The sequence below is a fragment of the Thalassophryne amazonica genome, chromosome 14 (genome assembly GCF_902500255.1).
Source record: "Thalassophryne amazonica chromosome 14, fThaAma1.1, whole genome shotgun sequence".
In the NCBI taxonomy this organism is placed as follows: Eukaryota; Metazoa; Chordata; class Actinopteri; order Batrachoidiformes; family Batrachoididae; genus Thalassophryne; species Thalassophryne amazonica.
Window position 1 is genome coordinate 867,034 of NC_047116.1, and position 21,579 is coordinate 888,612.

General features: G+C 41.9%; 1 protein-coding gene across 4 annotated transcripts in view; it reads right to left on the reverse strand.

The window, feature by feature from the left end:
- dnajc10 (DnaJ (Hsp40) homolog, subfamily C, member 10) overlaps window positions 1-21,579 on the reverse strand; it is a 263,701-nt gene that overhangs the window by 199,644 nt on the left and 42,478 nt on the right. For all 4 annotated transcript variants that reach the window (XM_034185983.1, XM_034185982.1, XM_034185985.1 and 1 more), the window contains 2 exons: window positions 17,737-17,819; window positions 5,146-5,277 (listed from right to left, as the gene is read on the reverse strand). In XM_034185983.1, the coding sequence (XP_034041874.1) occupies window positions 5,146-5,277; window positions 17,737-17,819 (215 nt within the window). The remainder of the gene's footprint in view (window positions 1-5,145; window positions 5,278-17,736; window positions 17,820-21,579) is intronic.

The following is a 21,579-nucleotide window of genomic DNA, read 5'->3' on the forward strand; positions in this document are numbered from 1 at the left end:
AGAGAGGCCAATATGGGTGAGATATGCTCTCTCCTTCTAGTCCCTGTCAGTACTCTAGCTGCAGCATTTTGAATTAACTGAAGGCTTTTCAGGGAATTTTTAGGACAACCTGATAATAATGAATTACAATAGTCCAGCCTAGAGGAAATAAATGCATGAATTAGTTTTTCAACATCACTCTGAGACAAGACCTTTCTAATTTTAGAGATATTGCGCAAATGCAAAAAAGCAGTCCTACATATTTGTTTAATATGCGCATTGAATGACATATCCTGATCAAAAATGACTCCAAGATTTCTCACAGTATTACTAGAGGTCAGGGTAATGCCATCCAGAGTAAGGATCTGGTTAGACACCATGTTTCTAAGATTTGTGGGGCCAAGTACAATAACTTCAGTTTTATCTGAGTTTAAAAGCAGGAAATTAGAGGTCATCCATGTCTTTATGTCTGTAAGACAATCCTGCAGTTTAGTTAACTGGTGTGTGTCCTCTGGCTTCATGGATAGATAAAACTGGGTATCATCTGCGTAACAATGAAAATTTAAGCAATGCTGTCTAATAATAATGCCTAAGGGAAGCATGTATAAAGTGAATAAAATTGGTCCTAGCACAGAACCTTGTGGAACTCCATAATTAACTTTAGTCTGTGAAGAAGATTCCCCATTTACATGAACAAATTGTAATCTATTAGATAAATATGATTCAAACCACCGCAGCGCAGTGCCTTTAATACCTATGGCATGCTCTAATCTCTGTAATAAAATTTTATGGTCAACAGTATCAAAAGCAGCACTGAGGTCTAACAGAACAAGCACAGAGATGAGTCCACTGTCCACAGGTTGGAGACTGGCCTATAATTAGCTAAGATAGCTGGGTCAAGTGATGGCTTTTTAAGTAATGGTTTAATTACTGCCACCTTAAAAGCCTGTGGTACATATCCAACTAATAAAGATAGACTGATCATATTTAAGATCGAAGCATTAATTAATGGTAGGGCTTCCTTGAGCAGCCTGGTAGGAATGGGGTCTAATAGACATGTTGATAGTTTGGAGGAAGTAACTAATGAAAATAACTCAGACAGAACAATTGGAGAGAAAGAATCTAACCAAATACCGGCATCACTGAAAGCAGCCAAAGATAACGATACGTCTTTGGGATGGTTATGAGTAATTTTTTCTCTAATAGTTAGAATTTTATTAGCAAAGAAAGTCATGAAGTCATTACTAGTTAAAGTTAAAGGAATACTCGGCTCAAGAGATACTCTCGTCAATAGTTCTCGTCAAAGAACAGCGTAGTTTGATTAAAAAGTTGATTGGAGAGGGGAAAACTTACACACAGGTGCAAAAAATTATAGGCTGTTCATCTACAATGATCTCCAATGCTTTAAAATGGACAAAAAAAAAAAAAACAGACGGTGGAAGAAAACAGAAAAAAAAAAAATCATCAAAATAGATAGAAGAATAACCAGAATGGCAAAGGCTCACCCATTGATCAGCTCCAGGATGATCAAAGACAGTCTGGAGTTACCTGTAAGTGCTGTGACAGTTAGAAGACGCCTGTGTGAAGCTAATTTATTTGCAAGAATCCCCCGCAAAGTCCTCTGTTAAATAAAAGACATGTGCAGAAGAGGTTACAATTTGACAAAGAACACATCAACTGGCCTAAAGAGAAATGGAGGAATATTTTGTGGACTGATGAGAGTAAAATTGTTCTTTTTGGGTCCAAGGGCCGCAGACAGTTTGTGAGACGATCCCCAAACTCTGAATTCAAGCCACAGTTCACAGTGAAGACAGTGAAGCATGGTGGTGCAAGCATCATGATATGGGCATGTTTCTCCTACTATGGTGTTGGGCCTATATATCACGTACCAGGTATCATGGATCAGTTTGGATATGTCAAAATACTTAAAGAGGTCATGTTGCCTTATGCTGAAGAGGACATGCCCTTGAAATGGGTGTTTCAACAAGACAATGACCCCAAGCACACTAGTAAACCAGCAAAATCTTGGTTCCAAACCAACAAAATTAATGCCTTGCAGATGTGAAGAAATCATGAAAAACTGTTTATACAACTAAATACTAGTTTAGTGATTCACAGGATCGATAAAAAAGCAGTTTGAACATAATAGTTTTGAGTTTGTAGTGTCAACAGCAGATGCTACTATTATTGTGAACACCCCCTTTTCTACTTTTTTTTTTTACTAATAGCCCAATTTCATAGCCTTAAGAGTGTGCATATCATGAATGCTTGGTCTTGTTGGATTTGTGAGAATCTACTGAATCTACTGGTACCTTGTCCTGGATTAATCTTTTTAGTCACATAGCACTACTATTATTCTGAACACTACTGTATGCAAGTGTCAAGGTGCCTTAAATGTGTGTTTGAATAAGGACTCTTACTGCAAAACTAACCTGTCCACAGGCACAAATACAGTAACAGGAACCTGAACCAAAACCATCAGACACGGATTATCTGGAATTTTGTTTTGGCAAGTTTTCACGGTCTCTACTGCCATCTACTGGCCAGTATTGTTCATGGCAGTATTCGCCCTAAGTACTAAGCGTCTGGGCACCAGTACATGGCAGTGTTTATTTGGACACCGGTTATATATAATCACAACTTGACTTTGTTTTGCAAATGCCTTTTTTTTTTTTTTTTACAAATAAAAAAACTGCATATTTTACAAAAGCACATTTATATGTAAACACGAACACACGTCACATTAACGTGTTGGTTTGTACATAGAATGAATAAGTCAACCAATCAGTGTTTGTGGAGGCACATTTTACCCATAATCCCTTTGGCATCTGTCTGTGTTTGTTACAAAACTTCAGAATCAGTGCATTATTTAACATTAAAAGATATATGTTATATTTTAACTTTGTACAAATGACAGAATTGACATTAATGGAGTTATTGTATCCTTATTAATTTTATTTATAAACCAAACCATAAGTCAGCACTGCTTTATTTTCCAAGACCTCCACCTCACGGTGACACTGTTACTGAGTAGAGAGTTGAGCTTCACTGCTCCTCTCAGCTGCTTCACTGCTGCAAGTTATGTAGTAAACAGGAGCTTCCAGCAGGGGGCAGGACGCCCAAAGACAGGAGTGCTGACTCATTTTTTGGGTCTGTGGTCGTGTTTGACGCTACCAGAAGTGATTCTGTTAGTTGCAAGTGTACCGGAGACAATACTAACTAAAGTTATCGGTTATTGATTAGCTGTAGCTTCCGATAATTTTTGGGGTGGTTTATTAGTTTAGCTTCATAAAAGATAACTTTAAAAGATAACAGCTGATTATCTGTTATCGATGCTGACTTTATGGTTAGCTGTGCCCACCACTGGCTGTGGTTTCATGTGATTTGGAGGTGTGGCCTTGAAGAAAGGTCTGAATTTATTGATGGGGGAGCAGTTGTTGGGGTCAATTCATATTTCCTGCTTAATTGTATTTATATTTAAGTTTTTACTTTTCTTTTTGACATGTTTTTGGTTGAATGATATTGTAAACTGAAGTACCTCGGGGTCTTGTTTACGAGTGAGGGAACAACGGAGCATGAGATTGGCCAGAAAATCAGCGCAGCAGTGGCGGTGTTGCATTCGCTCTACTGTACTGTTGTGACGAAAAGGGAGCTGAGCCAAAAGGCGAAGCTCTCGATCTTCTGGTCAATCTTCGTTCCTACTCTCACCTATGGTCATGAGGGTTGGGTCATGACTGAAAGAACTAGATTGTGGGTACAAGAAGCTGAAATGGGCTTCCTCAGGAGGGTGGCTAGTGTCTCCCTTAGAGACAGGGTGAGAAGTTCGGTCATCCGTGGGGAGCTCGGAGTAGAGTCGCTGCTCCTTCATGTTTAAAGGAGCCAGCTGAGGTGGTTCAGGCATCTGGTAAGGATGCCCCCTGGGTGCCTCCCTAGGGAGGTGTTCCAGGCACGTCCATCTGGAAGGAGACCCCGGGGAAGACCCAGGACTAGGTGGAGAGATTTTATCCCAACACTGGCCTGGGAACACCTCAGGATCCCCCAGTCAGAGGTGGTCAATGTGGCCCAGGAAAGGGAAGACTGGGGTCCCCTGCTGGAGCTGTTGCCCCTGCGAACTGAACCAGAGCAGCCACTGAAGTCGAGTGAGTGAGTGTTAAAATGTAAGCTTAAAATTTTTCGTTAAACACACTTGATCTGATTTCCAAAGAGTCCTGATAACAAGCACTAAATTATGTGGGTGATCCAAACTTTTGTGTGCTGGAATGGAGATAGTTTTGTGGGTGGCTTACTAAAAATAAATGCACAAGTGCGCAGTAATGGAATGTAGACAGCAGGTGCAAATTATTTTTATAAATTTTGACTTTATTTAACCAGGTTAGTCCCATTGAGATCGAGATCTCTTTTACAAGGGAGACCTGGACATTTATAAAGTTTCCAGTCCACCTAGCCTGCATGTCACTGGATGTGGGAGGAGCTGTAGCACCCGGAGGAAGCCCACGCAAACATGGGTAGAACATGCAAACCCCACAGGTGGGAATCAATCCCATGACCATCTTGCTGTGAGGCAACAGTGCTAACCACTAAGGCACCATGCTGCCTATGCGTTTTTGCGCACAGTCATGGGTGTTAGTGCAAACTGTGAGGCGCCTCTTTATCCAGAATTATATAACGGCTGAGTGGATCCTTGACATTTGATGGGTGGCTTGTATGTCACATGACATGGATTATGCATAATATTTGCTGTTGTTTCATTGACCGTGCAATAGTTCTTTTTTAGCATGCAATTTTGTGCTATTTGGAAATTGCTATTGCATGACCCAACCACCACATGCGCTCACACTACCGGGGGCAGTGTTTCACTAAACATGACGGCGTGAGGGAGCTAATTGATGGTGCTAATTCTTCCAACGCGCACACACACACACACACACACACACACACACACACACACACACACACACACACACACACACACACACACACACACACACACACACACACACACACACACACACACACACACACACACACACACACACACCCTGTAATCTAACTGGACACACCTGCAGAAACAATTCTGCACAGATCTTTACACACACACACACACACACACACACACACACATACATATATATATATGTATAAAAAAAATACTGAGACTAAACACACTTGTCCCACTCTGTACACGAACAGACTTGGGTAACTGTGGATGTTTTTTCTTCTGCACAGGTGGTTGTTGTCTCCACAGTTCATAGCTCCGATCCTCATCATTCCATCCATCTCCTTGGCAACCTCCCTCCACTGACAGGCAGACAGAATAAAGCATGGTTAATGTTAGAATGTGATAAACTGAGGATTAAAGATGAATAACTCTCTCTCTCTCTCTCTCACACACACACACACACACACACACACACACACACACACACACACACACACACACGTTTCTACTTCCAATTCTTTGCTCCAAGCATCTTTAATGTGATTAAGTGTAGTTGTACATTCCATCTGTGAAAGTATATTGAATACTTTGGTAATGGATCCTTTTTTGAGTGCAGCATTTAAACATACATTGTTCAAAGAGTATTCCAATGGTTGATTGGGAAAAGAGGGAAATAATGTCTTTGTAAAGTTACGTATTTGTAGGTATTTTAAAAAGTCTTTGTTGTTAATATCATATTTATGTTTCAATTGTTCAAATGTTGGAAATAATTTATTAATAAATAAATCTTTAATTGAATGTACACCTTTGAGGTCCCATTGTTGAAACATTTTACCTGAGAGAAGCGTGTGTGCATGGTTATCGGTCAGTGGTGTTCAAACTGAACAGTGGCTCCACTGAAAATGTCTCCTTATCTGTGACCAAATCTTCAGTGAGTGTGACACCACCGGGTTGTGGCATCTGAATTTGGAAAGATCAGAAGTATAATACAGTGATTTCAAAGTGTTAGGGGAAAAGGCTTGATTTTCCATCTGTTCCCAATCAGGTTTGTGTCTTCCATTCCAGAATGATATACACCGAATGTTGCAAGACCAATAATAAAGGCGGAGACTGGGTAGTCCCATCCCTCCCACAGATTTGGGCCTTTGTAAAAAAGCTGTCTTAATTCTTGGGGTCTTTTTTATTCCAAATAAAGGATGTAAACAGAGAATCTATTGTAGCAAAAAATTCTTATTAATTAGAACTGGAACACATTGAAATAAAAATAAATATTTAGGCAGGATGTTCATCCTGATTATATTAATCGACCAGCGAGAAATATTGGGAGATTAGACCACTTCTCAGTCAGCTGTTGAATGTGTTGATACAGGTTCATAAAGTTTTTACTGAAGAGGCCAGAGATTTCCTGTGTGACATTTACACCAAGATAATTAAAACGGTGTGAAACTGTGAAGGGATAGGAAATCAATGTACTGATTGGCTTTTGTTGCTTCTACACTGATAGGAAACAGTATACTTTTTGACAGATTGATTTTATATCCAGACACTTTTCCAAAGTCAGACAGCATGGTAATAATCTTTGGTAGAGACTGAGATGGATCTGAGATGTATAGTAATAAGTCGTCTGCGTACAGAGACACTTTGTGTTCTGTGCCTCCTCTTATGATTCCTTTATATTCTTCTGCAGAGCGCAATAAAATAGCAAGAGGTTCTATGGTCAGCGCAAATAATAGGGGAGATAGCGGGCACCCTTGGCATCATTTTTGAACGGTGGAGAGGGAAGGAGCTTGAGTCCATATTATTGGTGTGTACAGTTGCCTTGGGTTGTGCATAAAGTAGTTTGACCAGAGAGATGAAGTTGAGGCCAAGTCCAAACCTCGACAGGGCCAAGAACAGAAAATCCCACTCAACCCTGTCGAAGGCCTTCTCGGCATCCAAGGACAGCAGTACTTCTGACACTTTTTTATTTGAACTTTGAGTGTAGATAATGTTAAACAGTCGCCTGATGTTGAAAAATAGCTGTCTGTCTTTAACAAATCCAGTTTGATCTGGTGATACAACTGTTGGAAGGACTGTTTCTAACCGCATGGCCAACATTTTTGCTAGTATTTTATTATCTACGTTCAGCAGACTTATGGGTCTATATGAGCCTGGATTTAGTGGATCCTTACCAGTTTTATGGATTAGAGAAATGCACGCATCATATAGCATTGGGGACAGAGCACCTGTTGTCAGTGCCTCATTATAAGACTTCTATTTATATACACCTACTGGCTCCCTTGTAAATACATGTATATATTCTTATTTGTCTTTTTTATATTTACTTTTACACCTTTGCACTACAGGAGTTGTCTTTTAATTTTGTTGTACCTTGTGTATAATGACAATAAAAAGCATTCTATTCTATTCTTTAAACATTTAGGACAGAGGTCTCAAACCGGTTCCAGAAAGGGCCGAGAGGGTGCAGGTTTTCTGTGCAACCACCCACTCCAGCAGGTGATTTCACTGATTAACTGATTTCACCTGCTCAAAGTGATGTTAATCAGTGAAATCACCTGCTGGAGTGGTGGTTGCACAGAAAACCTGCAACCTCTCGGCCCTTTCTGGAACCAGTTTGAGACCTCTGATTTAGGAGAAGAGGGGCAGTCTGATCTATAAATGCCTTATAGAATTTAGCGCTGTACACATCAGGGTCAGGCCATTTACAATTTTGCATATTCAGGATAGCTTGTTTTACTTCCTCTATTGAAATTGGCTGGTCTAATATTTTTTTTATTTTCAAAACTTATAGTGGATATTTGAAGATTTGCAAAAAATTGTTCTATTAAATCTGTAACATTTTTTAATTCTGAGGAGTACAGTAAGGTTTTGTTTCTTATTTCCGGATTTGTTGTTACCTGTCCATTATCTGTTTATATCTTTGTGTCGGGATGATGGCATGTTGCCCCCAAGGTATTTTTCCGCTGCCCTTGGGTTGGTGAACGTTGTTTTGGCACCGCTCATCATGACCACGAGCCGTGCAGGGAAACGCATTCGGTACGGGATTCCAAAGTTGCGTAGTTTGGCTTTCACATGATTGAAGGCTGCTCGCAGTCTTCCTACCTCTGGGCTCATATCAGGAATCTGTGGACCTGGGACCCCTCATAAAGCAGCTTGCCTTTGCTCTGGGACAGCGCCATGATTTTTCTTTGTCTGAGTAGTGAAGATGAGCAACTATGGGTCGGGCTCGTTCATCGTTGCGTGGTTTCAGGGCAATGCTTCTGTGTGCTCAGTCAACAACAATGGGGCTATTAAAGTTCTCTTCGCCAAGCACTTTAGAGAGGAACCTGGATGTATAGTCAGTCGGTTCGTTGTTTTCAGCACCCTCTGGAATGTTTAATATCCTGATGTTCTGCCGGCGACTTCTGTTTTCCAAATCAATCCACTTTTGCTGTAGTTTCTTGTGGTCAGCGGCAAGCCACCGGTATGAGTTCTGAGAGCCGTGAGCCTGTCAGAAGCGTCGCTGAGAGATTGTTCCACATTCTTCTGTGTATTCGCCGCTTCTGCTTGTGTTGAGAATACTTTCTTTAATAACAGACTGCATGGTATCCCTGTAGGCTTTAAACTCCGTTCTCAGTTCGATGCATAAAGTGCTCAGGGATAACGGGCTTTCCTCTGTTAGCCGGGTATACTGCCTGTTTTTCCCGGGAGTCATTTTCGCTTCAGTGGTGTTATGGCTTACTTCGTTTGAAGATTTCTGTTCTGGAAATTTTAGTTTTTATCAGTTTTCGAGGAGCTGGCCTTTCGCGCTGCTTACTCCATACAACCAGAAGCGGAAGTCCAGGTTTGATTGTTTTTGAGCCATTTTTTAAGCTCATTTTTAAAAGCACTCAGGGTGGGACTGTCTCGTATAGTTGTTGGAAGGCTGTTCCAGTTTGTACACGCCTTCACAGAAATGGTGTTTTGTCCTGTGGCAGTTTGTCTAAAGGGCACCTCACAGTCCCCTCTAGAAGCAGATTGTTAAAACTTAAAAGATGGTATTTCTCTAGAATTTCACAGTAATGAGTGGAATATGGCTTTTTGGCGAACACTGATGGTTTTTTTATAAAGTTGCTCTAAAGGTTTTAGTACCGTCATACCAGCAAACGACCATATTGTGCAGCAATATTCAATATGAGACAGGATCATACAATGACAGTATGATCTAGCAGCATCAGTCGAAATACAGAGCCTGATTTGTTGAAAGTTTTGAAGGTTAAATTTTACAGTGTTGACAACTTTTTTCATGTTTTTCGAAGGAAAGATTAGAGTCTAAGATGATTCCAAGGTACTTGAAAGGGGATGCCCTTTCAAGTACCTCTCCACCTATCGACACTTTGAGACTGTTCTCTACTGGTCTTTTTAAAAATGTCATACAAACTGTTTTAGTTGTGTTAAGCATAAGACAGTTATCATTAAGCCAGTCTTGTACCTTGTTTAAAATATTTAAGTTTGTAAGATGTTATATCAGTTGTAGAACCAAAGGTGTAAATGACTGCATCATCTGCATACATTTGAGCATTGAGATAAAAGCATACCTGTGGAAGGTCAGTTATGTATAATGAAAATAATAAGGACCCCAGGACTGACCCCTGTGGGATACCTACAGGACAGCTACGAAAGGAAGATCTGACTCTGTCAACTGTAGCACACTGAGTTCTATTTGAAAGATACGACTCAAACCACTGAACTGCACCAGGTGAGAAATTAAACTATGAGAGTTTATTAATATCACATGAGAAATTAAACTATGAGAGTTTATTAATATCACATATCACATACTGGTGAGACTGGCATTGTGTGTTCGCCGCTCCTCTGGGTTTTCTCCAGTTTTCTCATTTGTAACTTGGTTTTTAGTGGCTTGAGTGTAATTTTTTTATCTTTGGGTATGTACTTGACATGGTTCTTGGTCCTTCAGTGGGCATTTTTAACCATTTTTGATTGTTTAGTGCCTTTTTTGCACTGCATGACGCCGCACTTCACTCCCTCAGCTAGGTCGATGCTAAGCTACTCTGCAGCTGAGCTACGGAGCCTGAACAACAACAACAATGTCCCTCGGGACATTCTCGCTATCAGAGAGCTTGGTTTGCTCCGCCTACCTCGCTGCGTCCACAGAGGCTCCCAGAGAAAGTTTGTATTCCATCGGAGTGGGTCATCTGTTATCAGTTATCTGGTCAGCTGAGCGCATTGATGCTCGGAGCCCACGTCATCAGAGCGCTGCAGCTTCTGGGACGTGTATTCCTGATGTGAGGGCAGCGCTTTCTGACACTCTCCGGGAGCTGGATGGAAAACGTGGAGTGGATTTTAAGATACTCAGGCCTATTCAAAGATGTCAGTCTGTCAAACCGACGGAAGTCTTCAGTTTGGGTCTCATTAACATCAGATCACTGTCCTCAAATCCCTGTTGATCAACGATCTAATTATGGATCATCACTTGGACATGATTGAGTTATGTGAAACCTGGCTCAAACCCACAGCTGTTCTTCCTCTGAATGAGGCCTGCCCACCAGGGTACACATTTAGTCACATGTCTCGTGGTGCGAAGCAAGGTGGGGGTGTTGCTTTTATTTATAAATCCAGGTTTACCTTCTTGACTGTTGGGGGTCATAAATATAATTCGTTTGAGCATCTGACTCTCCGCTCTGCTCATGATGCTACATATTGTCAGGGTCAGAAGTATGGAAATCAGTCATGTTACTCTGTCACTGTTTATAGGCCTCCTGGCCCATATTCTGAATTCTTAGATGAATTTGGTGAGTTCATCTCTAGTTTGTCAACTAGTGCAGACAACATTTTGATTATTGGTGACTTTAACATTCATATAAATAAGCCCTCTGATCCCCTTTGGAAGTCATTTATGGAACTTGTGGATGCGCTGGGATTCCAGCAATGCATTCAGGATTCAACACACATTAGTGGAAATACCCGATTTGGTTCTCACACGTGGCCTTGCTGTCACGAACACTGACATTTTGCCTCTTGCCTCAGTGGTCTCTGACCACTCATTTATTAGGTGTGCATTTATGATGCTGTGTTTAGTGGACCGAAAGCCTTGTCTATCTCTGTGGCAACGCATTAATCCCTCAACTATGACTGAACTCAAAGCCAGACTGCCTGAAATTTTGGCTTCAGGTTTGGAGAATGTTCAATCAGTGGATAGTCTTGCGCAGGCCAGCTGACAGTCTTGTCTGGGCCCGGGACAAGATAATGTTGGATGGGCCCTCCCTTCCACCACCACCGGGTTTTTTTGTCACTAAACATAACCAGTTATGTTTGATATATTGTGATAATGCAATAAATAATGTATTCAATACGAGGGGAAAATCTTAGCTCTCCATGGCAGCTGAGATTTTGAATGAATGAATGAATGAAAAATGAATGAATGAATGTAAATAATCATGTATAACAAACTATAAATGAAAACTTTATCAGTTCAACGTCATGCTAAAACTGTCAGTTCTGTAACTTCAAAACCAAATGAATATCTCACAACTGTCTGTTCCTCTCTTCTCCTGTCTTCCTCTCCTTCTCACTTCTCTCTCTTGTCTTCATCTCCTCACCTCTACTGTCTTCCTCTCTTCTCTTCTTATCTGCTCCTCCTCTCCTCTCCTCTTCATAAAAAAGTGACAGGCATTGACAATACTTTAACAAACTACCACATAAACTCTTCATCTGTACTGAAATTTTGTGCCTGATAATCAGTCTCTGATTCCAGCTCAGTGGACAGCTCCTGCTCTCTCTCTTCTCCGTCTGCGGGAGCCTCACTCTGCCCACCGTGATACAACCCGCCTCTCTCTTCTCTGTCACCCGTACCCTGACTCCTCACACCTGCCTGCTGCTCGCTCTTCCTCCTCTGTGTTTCTGTCAAAGATAACGTGTTTTGTCAGGCTTTGTACAAACTAAGCTAATGGCTGTTAACATTAGAGCTGGTCACTTAGGCTGTGTTATAAGTTTGGCTGCACTTCTTACCTTGCTCTATTCCACTCGTCCCAGCATCACTGTCGGCACATTTTTTAAAATATTTGTTTAGAGCATTTCTCAACCCTTTGTTTTCCTCTTCTCTTTTTCTCTTTTCTTTCCTTTTCTGGGCACTGGACTTAAGCTTACCAGACATACTGATTGCAGACCTGCTCACCTTCTCAACACCAAATTAAAAACAACATCAAAGGTTGATCCAGGCCAAACCATTTTTTGTGTTTGGGGTGGGAGGGTTCATGATCACTATTTCTCAAGAACAACTAGGAGAATACAAATAAAAAAAAACTGTAATGTGATTGAAATAATAGTTTTCCACAAATAGGACTATTCTGACAATTTTTTAAAATCCACAATTTAATGAGGGCCCCCCTCTCCCTGGGCCCGGGACAGCAGATCCCTTTGTCCCCCTCTATCGGTGGGCCTGGTCTTGCGGATGGCTTGAATTCAGCACTGAAGGCTACACTGCATAAGGTTGCGCCTCCTCTTTTAAGGCCACGCCTTCCCAAGGCACAGTCGCCTTGGTTCAATGGTTGCTTGCGTGACCTTAGGCAGAAGGCTCAAGATTTGGAACGGAAATGGCGTAGTTCTAAATTAGAGGTGTTCCACCTTGCATGGCGTGATGCTGTCTTGGATTATAAGCATGCACAACTGGCTACAAAGCGTGCCTATTATTCTGATTTGATCAGTAAAAACAAGCATAACTCAAAGTTTTTGTTTGAAACTGTGGCATTTCTCATTCATGGACAGCCACCTGTTATTCACTCTCCCTTTTCAGCACAGGACTTCTTGGACTAATTTGAGAAGAAAATTGAGGATATTAGGTTGAGCATATCTCAGCAGGCTTTGGCCCAACCACTGCATACTGCCATGGAGGTGGATGCGCCCACTGAGGCACGCTGACAAAGCTCATGACATCTACTAAAAGCACAACCTGTTTATTTGATCCTATACCAACAAAACTGTTTAAGGACCTGTGGCCCACTCTTGAGCCAACTGTGCTGGAAATTATTAATCTCTCATTAAGTTCTGGATCTGTTCCTAAATGTTTAAAGTCTGCAGTGATTAAACCATTACTTAAGAAATCTAATCTCAACCCTAGTGTATTGAAAAATTATAGACCGATATATTTTGTTCTAAAATCCTGGAAAAAGTGGTTTCGCGACAGCTGGTGGACTACCTCACTGAGAATAATCTTTTTGAGCCACTGCAGTCTGCTTTTAGAAAATATCACTCCAAAGAGACGGCACTTACTAAAGTAGTGAATGACCTTTTGCGAGCAATGGACTCAGATACCAGTCTTGGTGCTGCTGGATCTTAGTGCTGCGTTTGATATTGTGGATCATCATATTTTACTCAATAGGCTGGAGAATCACTTTGGGATTACTGGAACTGCTCTTGCATGGTTGACGTCATACCTGTCCAGTCGTTCTTACTGTGTATTGTGTAATGGTACGTCCTCTGATCGTAGGGACATGAAGTTTGGGGTTCCACAGGGATCCGTTTTAGGCCCCCTGCTTTTTTCCCTTTATGTAGCACCCCTTGGGAATATACTGCGGTGCTTTGGGATTCCCTTTCATTGCTATGCTGTTGACACTCAATTGTACATGCCAATAACTGCTGGTAATCTCATTCACATAAAATCTTTGGAAGATTGCCTTGCATCAGTAAGAAGTTGGATGTCTAGTAACTTCCTACTTTTAAATTCTGATAAGACTAAAGTTATGGTTCTTGGTCCAGCGAGTTATCGGCATCAATTTGATCAGCTAGCACTTAGCTTAGGTTTCTGTGTTATACATCATACGGATAAAGTGAGGAACCTTGGAGTAATTTTTGATCCTATGTTGTCCTTTGATCTCCACATTGGAGACATTATGAGGACTGCTTTCTTCTATTTACGAAATATAGCGAAGATTCGTCCCATCCTGTCTATGGCTGATGCTGAGACTTTGATTCATGCATTTCTCTCTTCTAGACTGGACTATTGTAATGCTCTATTTTCTGCCTTACTGCAGTCCAGGATTAGGGGTCTTCAACTGGTTCAAAACGCTGCTGCCAGATTTTTGACACAAAGCAGAAAGTTTGACCACATTACGCCTGTTTTGGTGTCTCTTCACTGGCTTCCAGTCACTGCAAGATCAGATATTGAAGTACTGTTATTAGTTTATAAAATTATTCATGGACTTGCACCTCCCTATCTGGTTGACCTGGTAAGGCCCTATGTACCAGCTCGGGCCCTGCGTTCTCAGGGTGCAGGACTTCTGTGTGTTCCCAGGGTGAATAAAAAGTCTGCTGGTCACAGAGCTTTCTCCTATTGTGTCCCAGCTCTGTGGAACGATCTCCCGGCACACATTCGGCAGTCGGTTACTGTGGAGACTTTTAAGTCATGTTTAAAGACTCATTTGTTTTCCCTGTTTTATCATTAGTGTGATGTGTTTTTATTCTTGTATTCTTTTATGGTCGTCTTTTTATTGTATTTTAAATTTTTAATTTCAGTTTTTTTTTATGTTGTGTGAAGCGCCTTGAGATGATTTCATCGTGAATTGGCGCTATATAAATGAATAAATTTGATTTCATTTCATTTATTAAGCAAAACTTTGTGATTGACGGTGTTAAATACCTTCCTGAAGTCAAGAAACACTGCACCTACACAGGAATACTTATCCAATAAACACTTAACCTTTTCGGTTAACATACAGTTGGCTGTTTCAGTTGAGTGGTGTGACCGAAACCCAAACTGCACTGGATGTAGTGGTGTGAAGCCTTTATCAAGGTGTTTGATCAGCTGATTTCCAACCCATTTTTCAGCTACCTTGGAGATAACTGGAAGAATACTGATTGGCCTGTAATTGGCTACTTGAGTTTTACTGCCTGATTTAAAAATGGGAATCACTGAAGCAACTTTCCAGGCTGTTGGGACTGTTATATGATGAATTGACAAATTAACCAAATGAGTGATAGGTTGTACTAAGGCATTAGCATGTGTTTTTATAAAGTTGGTATCCATACCATATACACCTTTAGCTTTGGAACATTTAAATCCTTTAATAATTTTTAATACTTTGTCTTCAGTTATTTTGTCCGGTTTAAAAATGGGTTGGTCACAGTTTAGAACACAAGGTGCAAGAGAGGTGGAGGAAAACTGATTTGTTATTTTGAGCACACTATTTAAAAAGTAGTCACTCAAAGTATTTGCTATTTTTTTAGGATCTTTCTCCAGAGCATTATCAATATCCAACTCAGGGGTGGCCAAGTTCGGTCCTCGAGAGCCACCTTCCTGACACTCTTAGTTGTCTCCCTGCTCCAACACACCTGAATCCAATGAAAGGCTCATTAAAAGTCTGCTAACAAGTCTTTCATTGGATTCAGGTGTGTTGGAGCAGGGAGACAACTAAGAGTGTCAGGAATGTGGCTCTCGAGGACCGAACTTGGCCACCCCTGAACTAACTCAAAAGTGTTATTGTCATATTTGTTATTTTTAACAAGTAATTTATTTAGTGTCTGCCAAACTTTCTTCCCATTACCCTTTGAATCCTCAATAACTGAGATTAAAAAAATTGGCTTTGGCTTTCCTTAAGGTTTGAGTAACTTTGTTCTGCAAATGGGTGAATTTTAACCTATCTGTAAGCAATCGAGTTTTCAGATAGAGCTTAAGCTGCATGTCTCTAGATCTCATCAGATCTTTACAGGTTTGATCTAACCATGGGAGTTGTTTTTGACCTTTCTTGACCCTGAAGTTGAACTTCCTAGTAAAAGCAGATATTACATCTTTGATTTTCTTAATAAAAAATTACTGCTAGTGTCTATGGTACATGATGGGAGAGTTTCCTCCCAATTAATTCTGTTTATTGCTTCACTAAAATTTTGCAGTTGTTTTTTTGGTATCATATTAACATAGGTGGGAGAGGAGGTTTTAAGTAACGTTGAAAATCTTGAGTTGGTGAGCTTCCTAGACAAAAATATGCAACTGTGATCTGAAACACCAATAAGAAAGTTATATGTCTTTAGAAGTTTTTTCCTTTTTTGTTTGTCATCCCAGTTGACGTTAAAATCACCAAGGATAATTGATTCTTTGTTTGGGGAAAATGAGTTTAACATTGTCTTTAGCTCATCATAGATGTGCTGGAAGGTTTTCTTTCAGTCAGCTGGGAGTAGAAGATCTGCTTGGCATAATCCAGCCACTGATCCCGGTTCTTGATGATGAGATGCTCCATGCTCTGGAGCATGCCTTCAGCCAGGGCAATGATGTTGTTATACTAGTCTTCCCACCTGATGCAGCAGATACTCCTCGAGCAGCATTGATGGAATCGCTTGAGGCCCTTCAGGTGGACACAGTAGGTGGTCCAGGTCTCAGATTCATACAGCAGGGTCAGCATGGCAACAGCTTAGTAGACAAGGTTTTTGTCTTGTGTTGAAGGTCTCTGTTGTAGAAAACACGGGTGCAAAGCTGACCGAAGGCCGTTCCCGCACCGCTGAGCAGGTGTTGGTCCTTGTCGCTTGATGACACATGGCTGCCTAGGAATGGAAAGTGGGTCACGTTCCCCAGGAGGTGCTCGTGCAGTTTCACAGTAGGAAGCTTGATGTAGCTTGTTGCACCAAGAATGATGTAGGGTTTGAAGATTTCTTGGACTTTCTCAAGACCTTCTTCCATAAAGGATGATGCACTGTTGTCGTTGGCATGCTGGAAGTCTAGCAGCAAAGTGGTGGTGATTTTCTTCTTGGCTATCAGTTTGCTCAGGTTGATGAGTTTTCCATTTGTTCTGAATATGATGTCAATTAATGGTGGCACCTTGTCCTTGATCGGGTGGAGGACTGTGGCCAGCAAGCTGATACAGCCCTGCTTTACTCTTGATTGAACACTTAAGGCTTCTCTTTTTATTCCATGGACTAGAGTGGCACATGTATGTGTCAAACACCTTTGTTAAGACAATGAAAAGAAGGTACAGTGGTTGGTGTTGCTTTACTTGCAACTGGCAGAGAGTGAAGACGATGTTCAGTGTCCCTCTTCATGCTCGGAAGCTACTCAGAAGAATGTTTTCTGCAAGTGGTCTCAGGCAGGTGTTCACAATCTGTGCAAGAACCTTTAGTGTCAAATACTGAACCAAACAGCACTCCTTGAGGAGTGGACTGAAATAGTTTATGAAATTTATGTCATGGAGAAGATATCATTTTCCCTCAAAGTTGAGAAAGAAAAAATTGATAAGATCTGGACCAAATGGACAGAGTACGTGAAACCAATCAGATCTGATTTAATTTAGCAGTACTCATGCTTCATGTGAATCTGCCCTCTTACCATTTTGTGGTGTTTTGATTGCCTGGGGGGTTTCCCCGAGTGATTAAGTCTGTAAAAATGTATGTGATGGATATTTGCCCTTCCAAATATAAAAAGGTCAAAACAAAACAAACAGCACTCTTGTAGTTATCACAGGTATCAGGTGATGAGAAAACTGCTGCTGCAATATTAAATTTCTTCTCAGGAGAGGTGATGGTCTCGTGGTTAAGTGTTGGGCTTGAGACCAGAGGATCCTCGGTTCAAATCACAGCCTGACTGTAAAATCACTAAGGGCCCTTGGGCAAGGCCTTTAATCCCCTATTGCTCCTGGTGTGTAGTGGGCGCCTTGTATGGCAGCACCCTGACATCGGGGTGAATGTGAGGCACTGATGTGTAAAGGGCTTTGAGCGTCTGATGCAGATGGAAAAGCGCGATATAAATGCAGTCCATTTACCATTTGATATTGATCACAGCCTGAACCGGGCGTGACTCATACAGACACACAGACAGGGAAAAATCTTTTGTTTGTGATGTTGTATTTCTGTTAGTTTACCGTTGGAGCCAGTTGGTGACAGTGTGAACACCGTGGAAAATAAAAGTTGATGAACCAGATTTCTCCAGAATTCACTGCTGCCTCTGAAACACACACACACACACACACACACACACACACACACACACACACACACACACACACACACACACACACACACACACACACACACACACACACACACACACACACACACACACACACACACACACACACAGGGGTGAGTTAATGTTTACTGGGGCCACAGAGCACTCACCCCCAGCAGTACTATAAGCCTTAAATGAAATGTGGATAGGCTTCCTATGATGCCTTTGTGGGACAAGATCACATGTGGGCCATCTGCTGTCGTCTGAGGGTAAACATGTCGCCTCTCTTACTTAGACAGTAATAAAGAGACTAAATCTACACAGTACAATGTCACATATATATGACAACACTCAAAGTGATTCTGTACTCTCTTTCCAAAATGATTATTTTGTGTTTTGGAGGCCAACCTGAGTGCAATGTGCAAACTTTTAAATTATATATATATATATATATATAGTGGTTTGACCCTTAAACACTATAAACTTAATCACTGCCAAGCATTGATGCATTGAAGGAAAACATTTGCAGAGAAATCCGAAACATTCCTCAGGACACTTTCCCCAAAGCGTTTGCAGGCTGTAATTGGCCAACGCGGGGCCTACATTGAACATGTTGTCTAAGAGACTGACAAAATACAGGGCCAATATTGACATTGGTATGAAAAACTTCAACCTTTCAGCTTTCTACCCAGCCATAAATTTATTTCCTAGACATACGAGGTCTGTGAGAAAAGTATCTGACCTTTTTATTATATGCAAAAACTATATGGATTTGATTCATATGTTTTTAAGTCAGCCAAGCTTGAACCTTCGTGCGCATGAGTGAGTTTTTCCACGCCTGTTGGTTGCGTCATTCGCCTGTGGGCAGGCTTTGAGTGAAAAATGCTCCACCCCTCTCGTCGTTTCATTGCGAGGAAATGGCGGAATGATTTGGGCTTTTTTTTCCATCAGAATTTTTTCAGAAACTGTTAGAGACAGGCAGCTGGAAACCATTCGAAAAATTTATCTGGCTTTTGGTGAAAATTTTATGGGCTTCACAGAGAATAAGGACTGTTACTACAGCTTTAAGGACACCCCACAACGGCGCACAGCGCGCCGCGCTCCAAGTCGCCATCGAGAGGCAGAAAACACCACATCATTTCTAAATGGATGGCTATGTGGAGCTGGGACCACCGTGTGCAATTTCTCTGGTTATCACAAGAGCTGGACATCAGCCATTTTCCGGCAGATTTCACTTTTAACAAGAGATTTTGTCATGGAAAGCCGCACGGAGGCTTCACGCGTCACGACCGATTCGCTGATGAAGCGAGACAAAGGAACACCTCCATTTCGGAGTGCCAGGGGACAAGTTGGGACATGCCCAGCTCTCCACAATTTCTCTTATACTCACTGGGCTGGTAAGCATTGAAAGCTGAGATAGACATGTCCCAACGTGTCCCCTGGCACTCCGAAATGGAGGTGTTCCTTTGTCTCGCTTCATCAGCGAATCGGTCGTGACGCGTGAAGCCTCCGTGCGGCTTTCCATGACAAAATCTCTTGTTAAAAGTGAAATCTGCCGGAAAATGGCTGATGTCCAGCTCTTGTGATAACCAGAGAAATTGCACACGGTGGTCCCAGCTCCACACAGCCATCCGTTTAGAAATGATGTGGTGTTTTCTGCCTCTTGATGGCGGCTCGGAGCGCGGTGCGCCGTGCGCCTTTGTGGGGTGTCCTTAAAGCGGTAGTAACACTCCTTATTCTCTGTGAAGCCCATAAAATTTTCACTGAAAGCCAGATAAATTTTTAGAATGGTTTCCAGCTGCATGTCTCTAATAGTTTCTGAAAAAATTCTGATGGGAAAAAAAAGCCCAAATCATTCCGCCATTTCCTGACAATGAAAATCCGACAAGGGGGCTGGACCACTCCTCCCACAAGGCGTGCTCACAGGCGAATGACGCAACCGACAGGCGTGGAAAAACTCACGCATGCGCACGAAGGTTCAAGCTTGGCTGACATAAAAACATATGAATCAAATCCATATGGTTTTTGAAAAAAATTAAAAAGTCTGTTACTTTTCTCACAGACCTCGTATGCTTTGACCATTTTCTTTGCTGATAAAATGTTGCATATTTTTTGGGACACCCGAGAATACTCAACAAAATATAAACGCAACACTTTTGGTTTTGCTCCCATTTTTTATGAGATGAACTCAAAGATCTAAAACTTTTTCCACATACACAATATCACCATTTCCCTCAAATATTGTTCACAAACCTGTGATCTGATCTGTGATCAAACCAAATCTGTGATAGTGAGCACTTCTCCTTTGCTGAGATAATCCATCCCACCTCACAGGTGTGCCATATCAAGATGCTGATTAGACACCATGATTAGTGCACAGGTGTGCCTTAGACTGCCCACAATAAAAGGCCACTCTGAAAGGTGCAGTTTTGTTTTATTGGGGGGGATACCAGTCAGTATCTGGTGTGACCACCATTTGCCTCATGCAGTGCAGCACATCTCCTTTGCATAGAGTTGATCAGGTTGTCAATTGTGGCCTGTGGAATGTTGGTCCACTCCTCTTCAATGGCTGTGCGAAGTTGCTGGATATTGGCAGGAACTGATACACGCTGTCATATACGCCGGTCCAGAGCATCCCAAACATGCTCAATGGGTGACATGTCCGGTGAGTATGCCGGCCATGCAAGAACTGGGACATTTTCAGCTTCCAAGAATTGTGTACAGATCCTTGCAACATGGGGCCGTGCATTATCCTGCTGCAACATGAGGTGATGTTCTTGGATGTATGGCACAACAATGGGCCTCAGGATCTCGTCACGGTATCTCTGTGCATTCAAAATGCCATCAATAAAATGCACCTGTGTTCTTCATCCATAACAGATGCCTGCCCATACCATAACCCCACCGCCACCATGGGCTACTCGATCCACAACATTGACATCAGAAAACCGCTCACCCACACGACGTCACACACGCTGTCTGCCATCTGCCCTGAACAGTGTGAACCGGGATTCATCCGTGAAGAGAACACCTGTCCAACGTGCCAAATGCCAGTGAATGTGAGCATTTGCCCACTCAAGTCGGTTCCGACGACGAACTGGAGTCATGTCGAGACCCCGATGAGGACGACGAGCATGCAGATGAGCTTCCCTGAGATGGTTTCTGACAGTTTGTGCAGAAATTCTTTGGTTATGCAAACCGATTGTTTCAGCAGCTGTCCGAGTGGCTGGTCTCAGACGATCTTGGAGGTGAACATGCTGGATGTGGAGGTCCTGGGCTGGTGTGGTTACACGTGGTCTGCGGTTGTGAGGATGGTTGGATGTACTGCCAAATTCTCTGAAATGCCTTTGGAGATGGCTTATGGTAGAGAAATGAACATTCAATACACGAGCAACAGCTCTGGTTGACATTCCTGCTGTCAGCATGCCAATTGCACGCTCCCTCAAATCTTGCGACATCTGTGGCATTGTGCTGTGTGATAAAACTGCACCTTTCAGAGTGGCCTTTTATTGTGGGCAGTCTAAGGCACACCTGTGCACTAATCATGGTGTCTAATCAGCATCTTGATATGGCACACCTGTGAGGTGGGATGGATTATCTCAGCAAAGGAGAAGTGCTCACTATCACAGATTTAGACTGGTTTGTGAACAATATTTGAGAGAAATGGTGATATTGTGTATGTGGAAAAAGTTTTAGATCTTTGAGTTCATCTCATACAAAATGGGAGCAAAACCAAAAGTGTTGCGTTTATATTTTG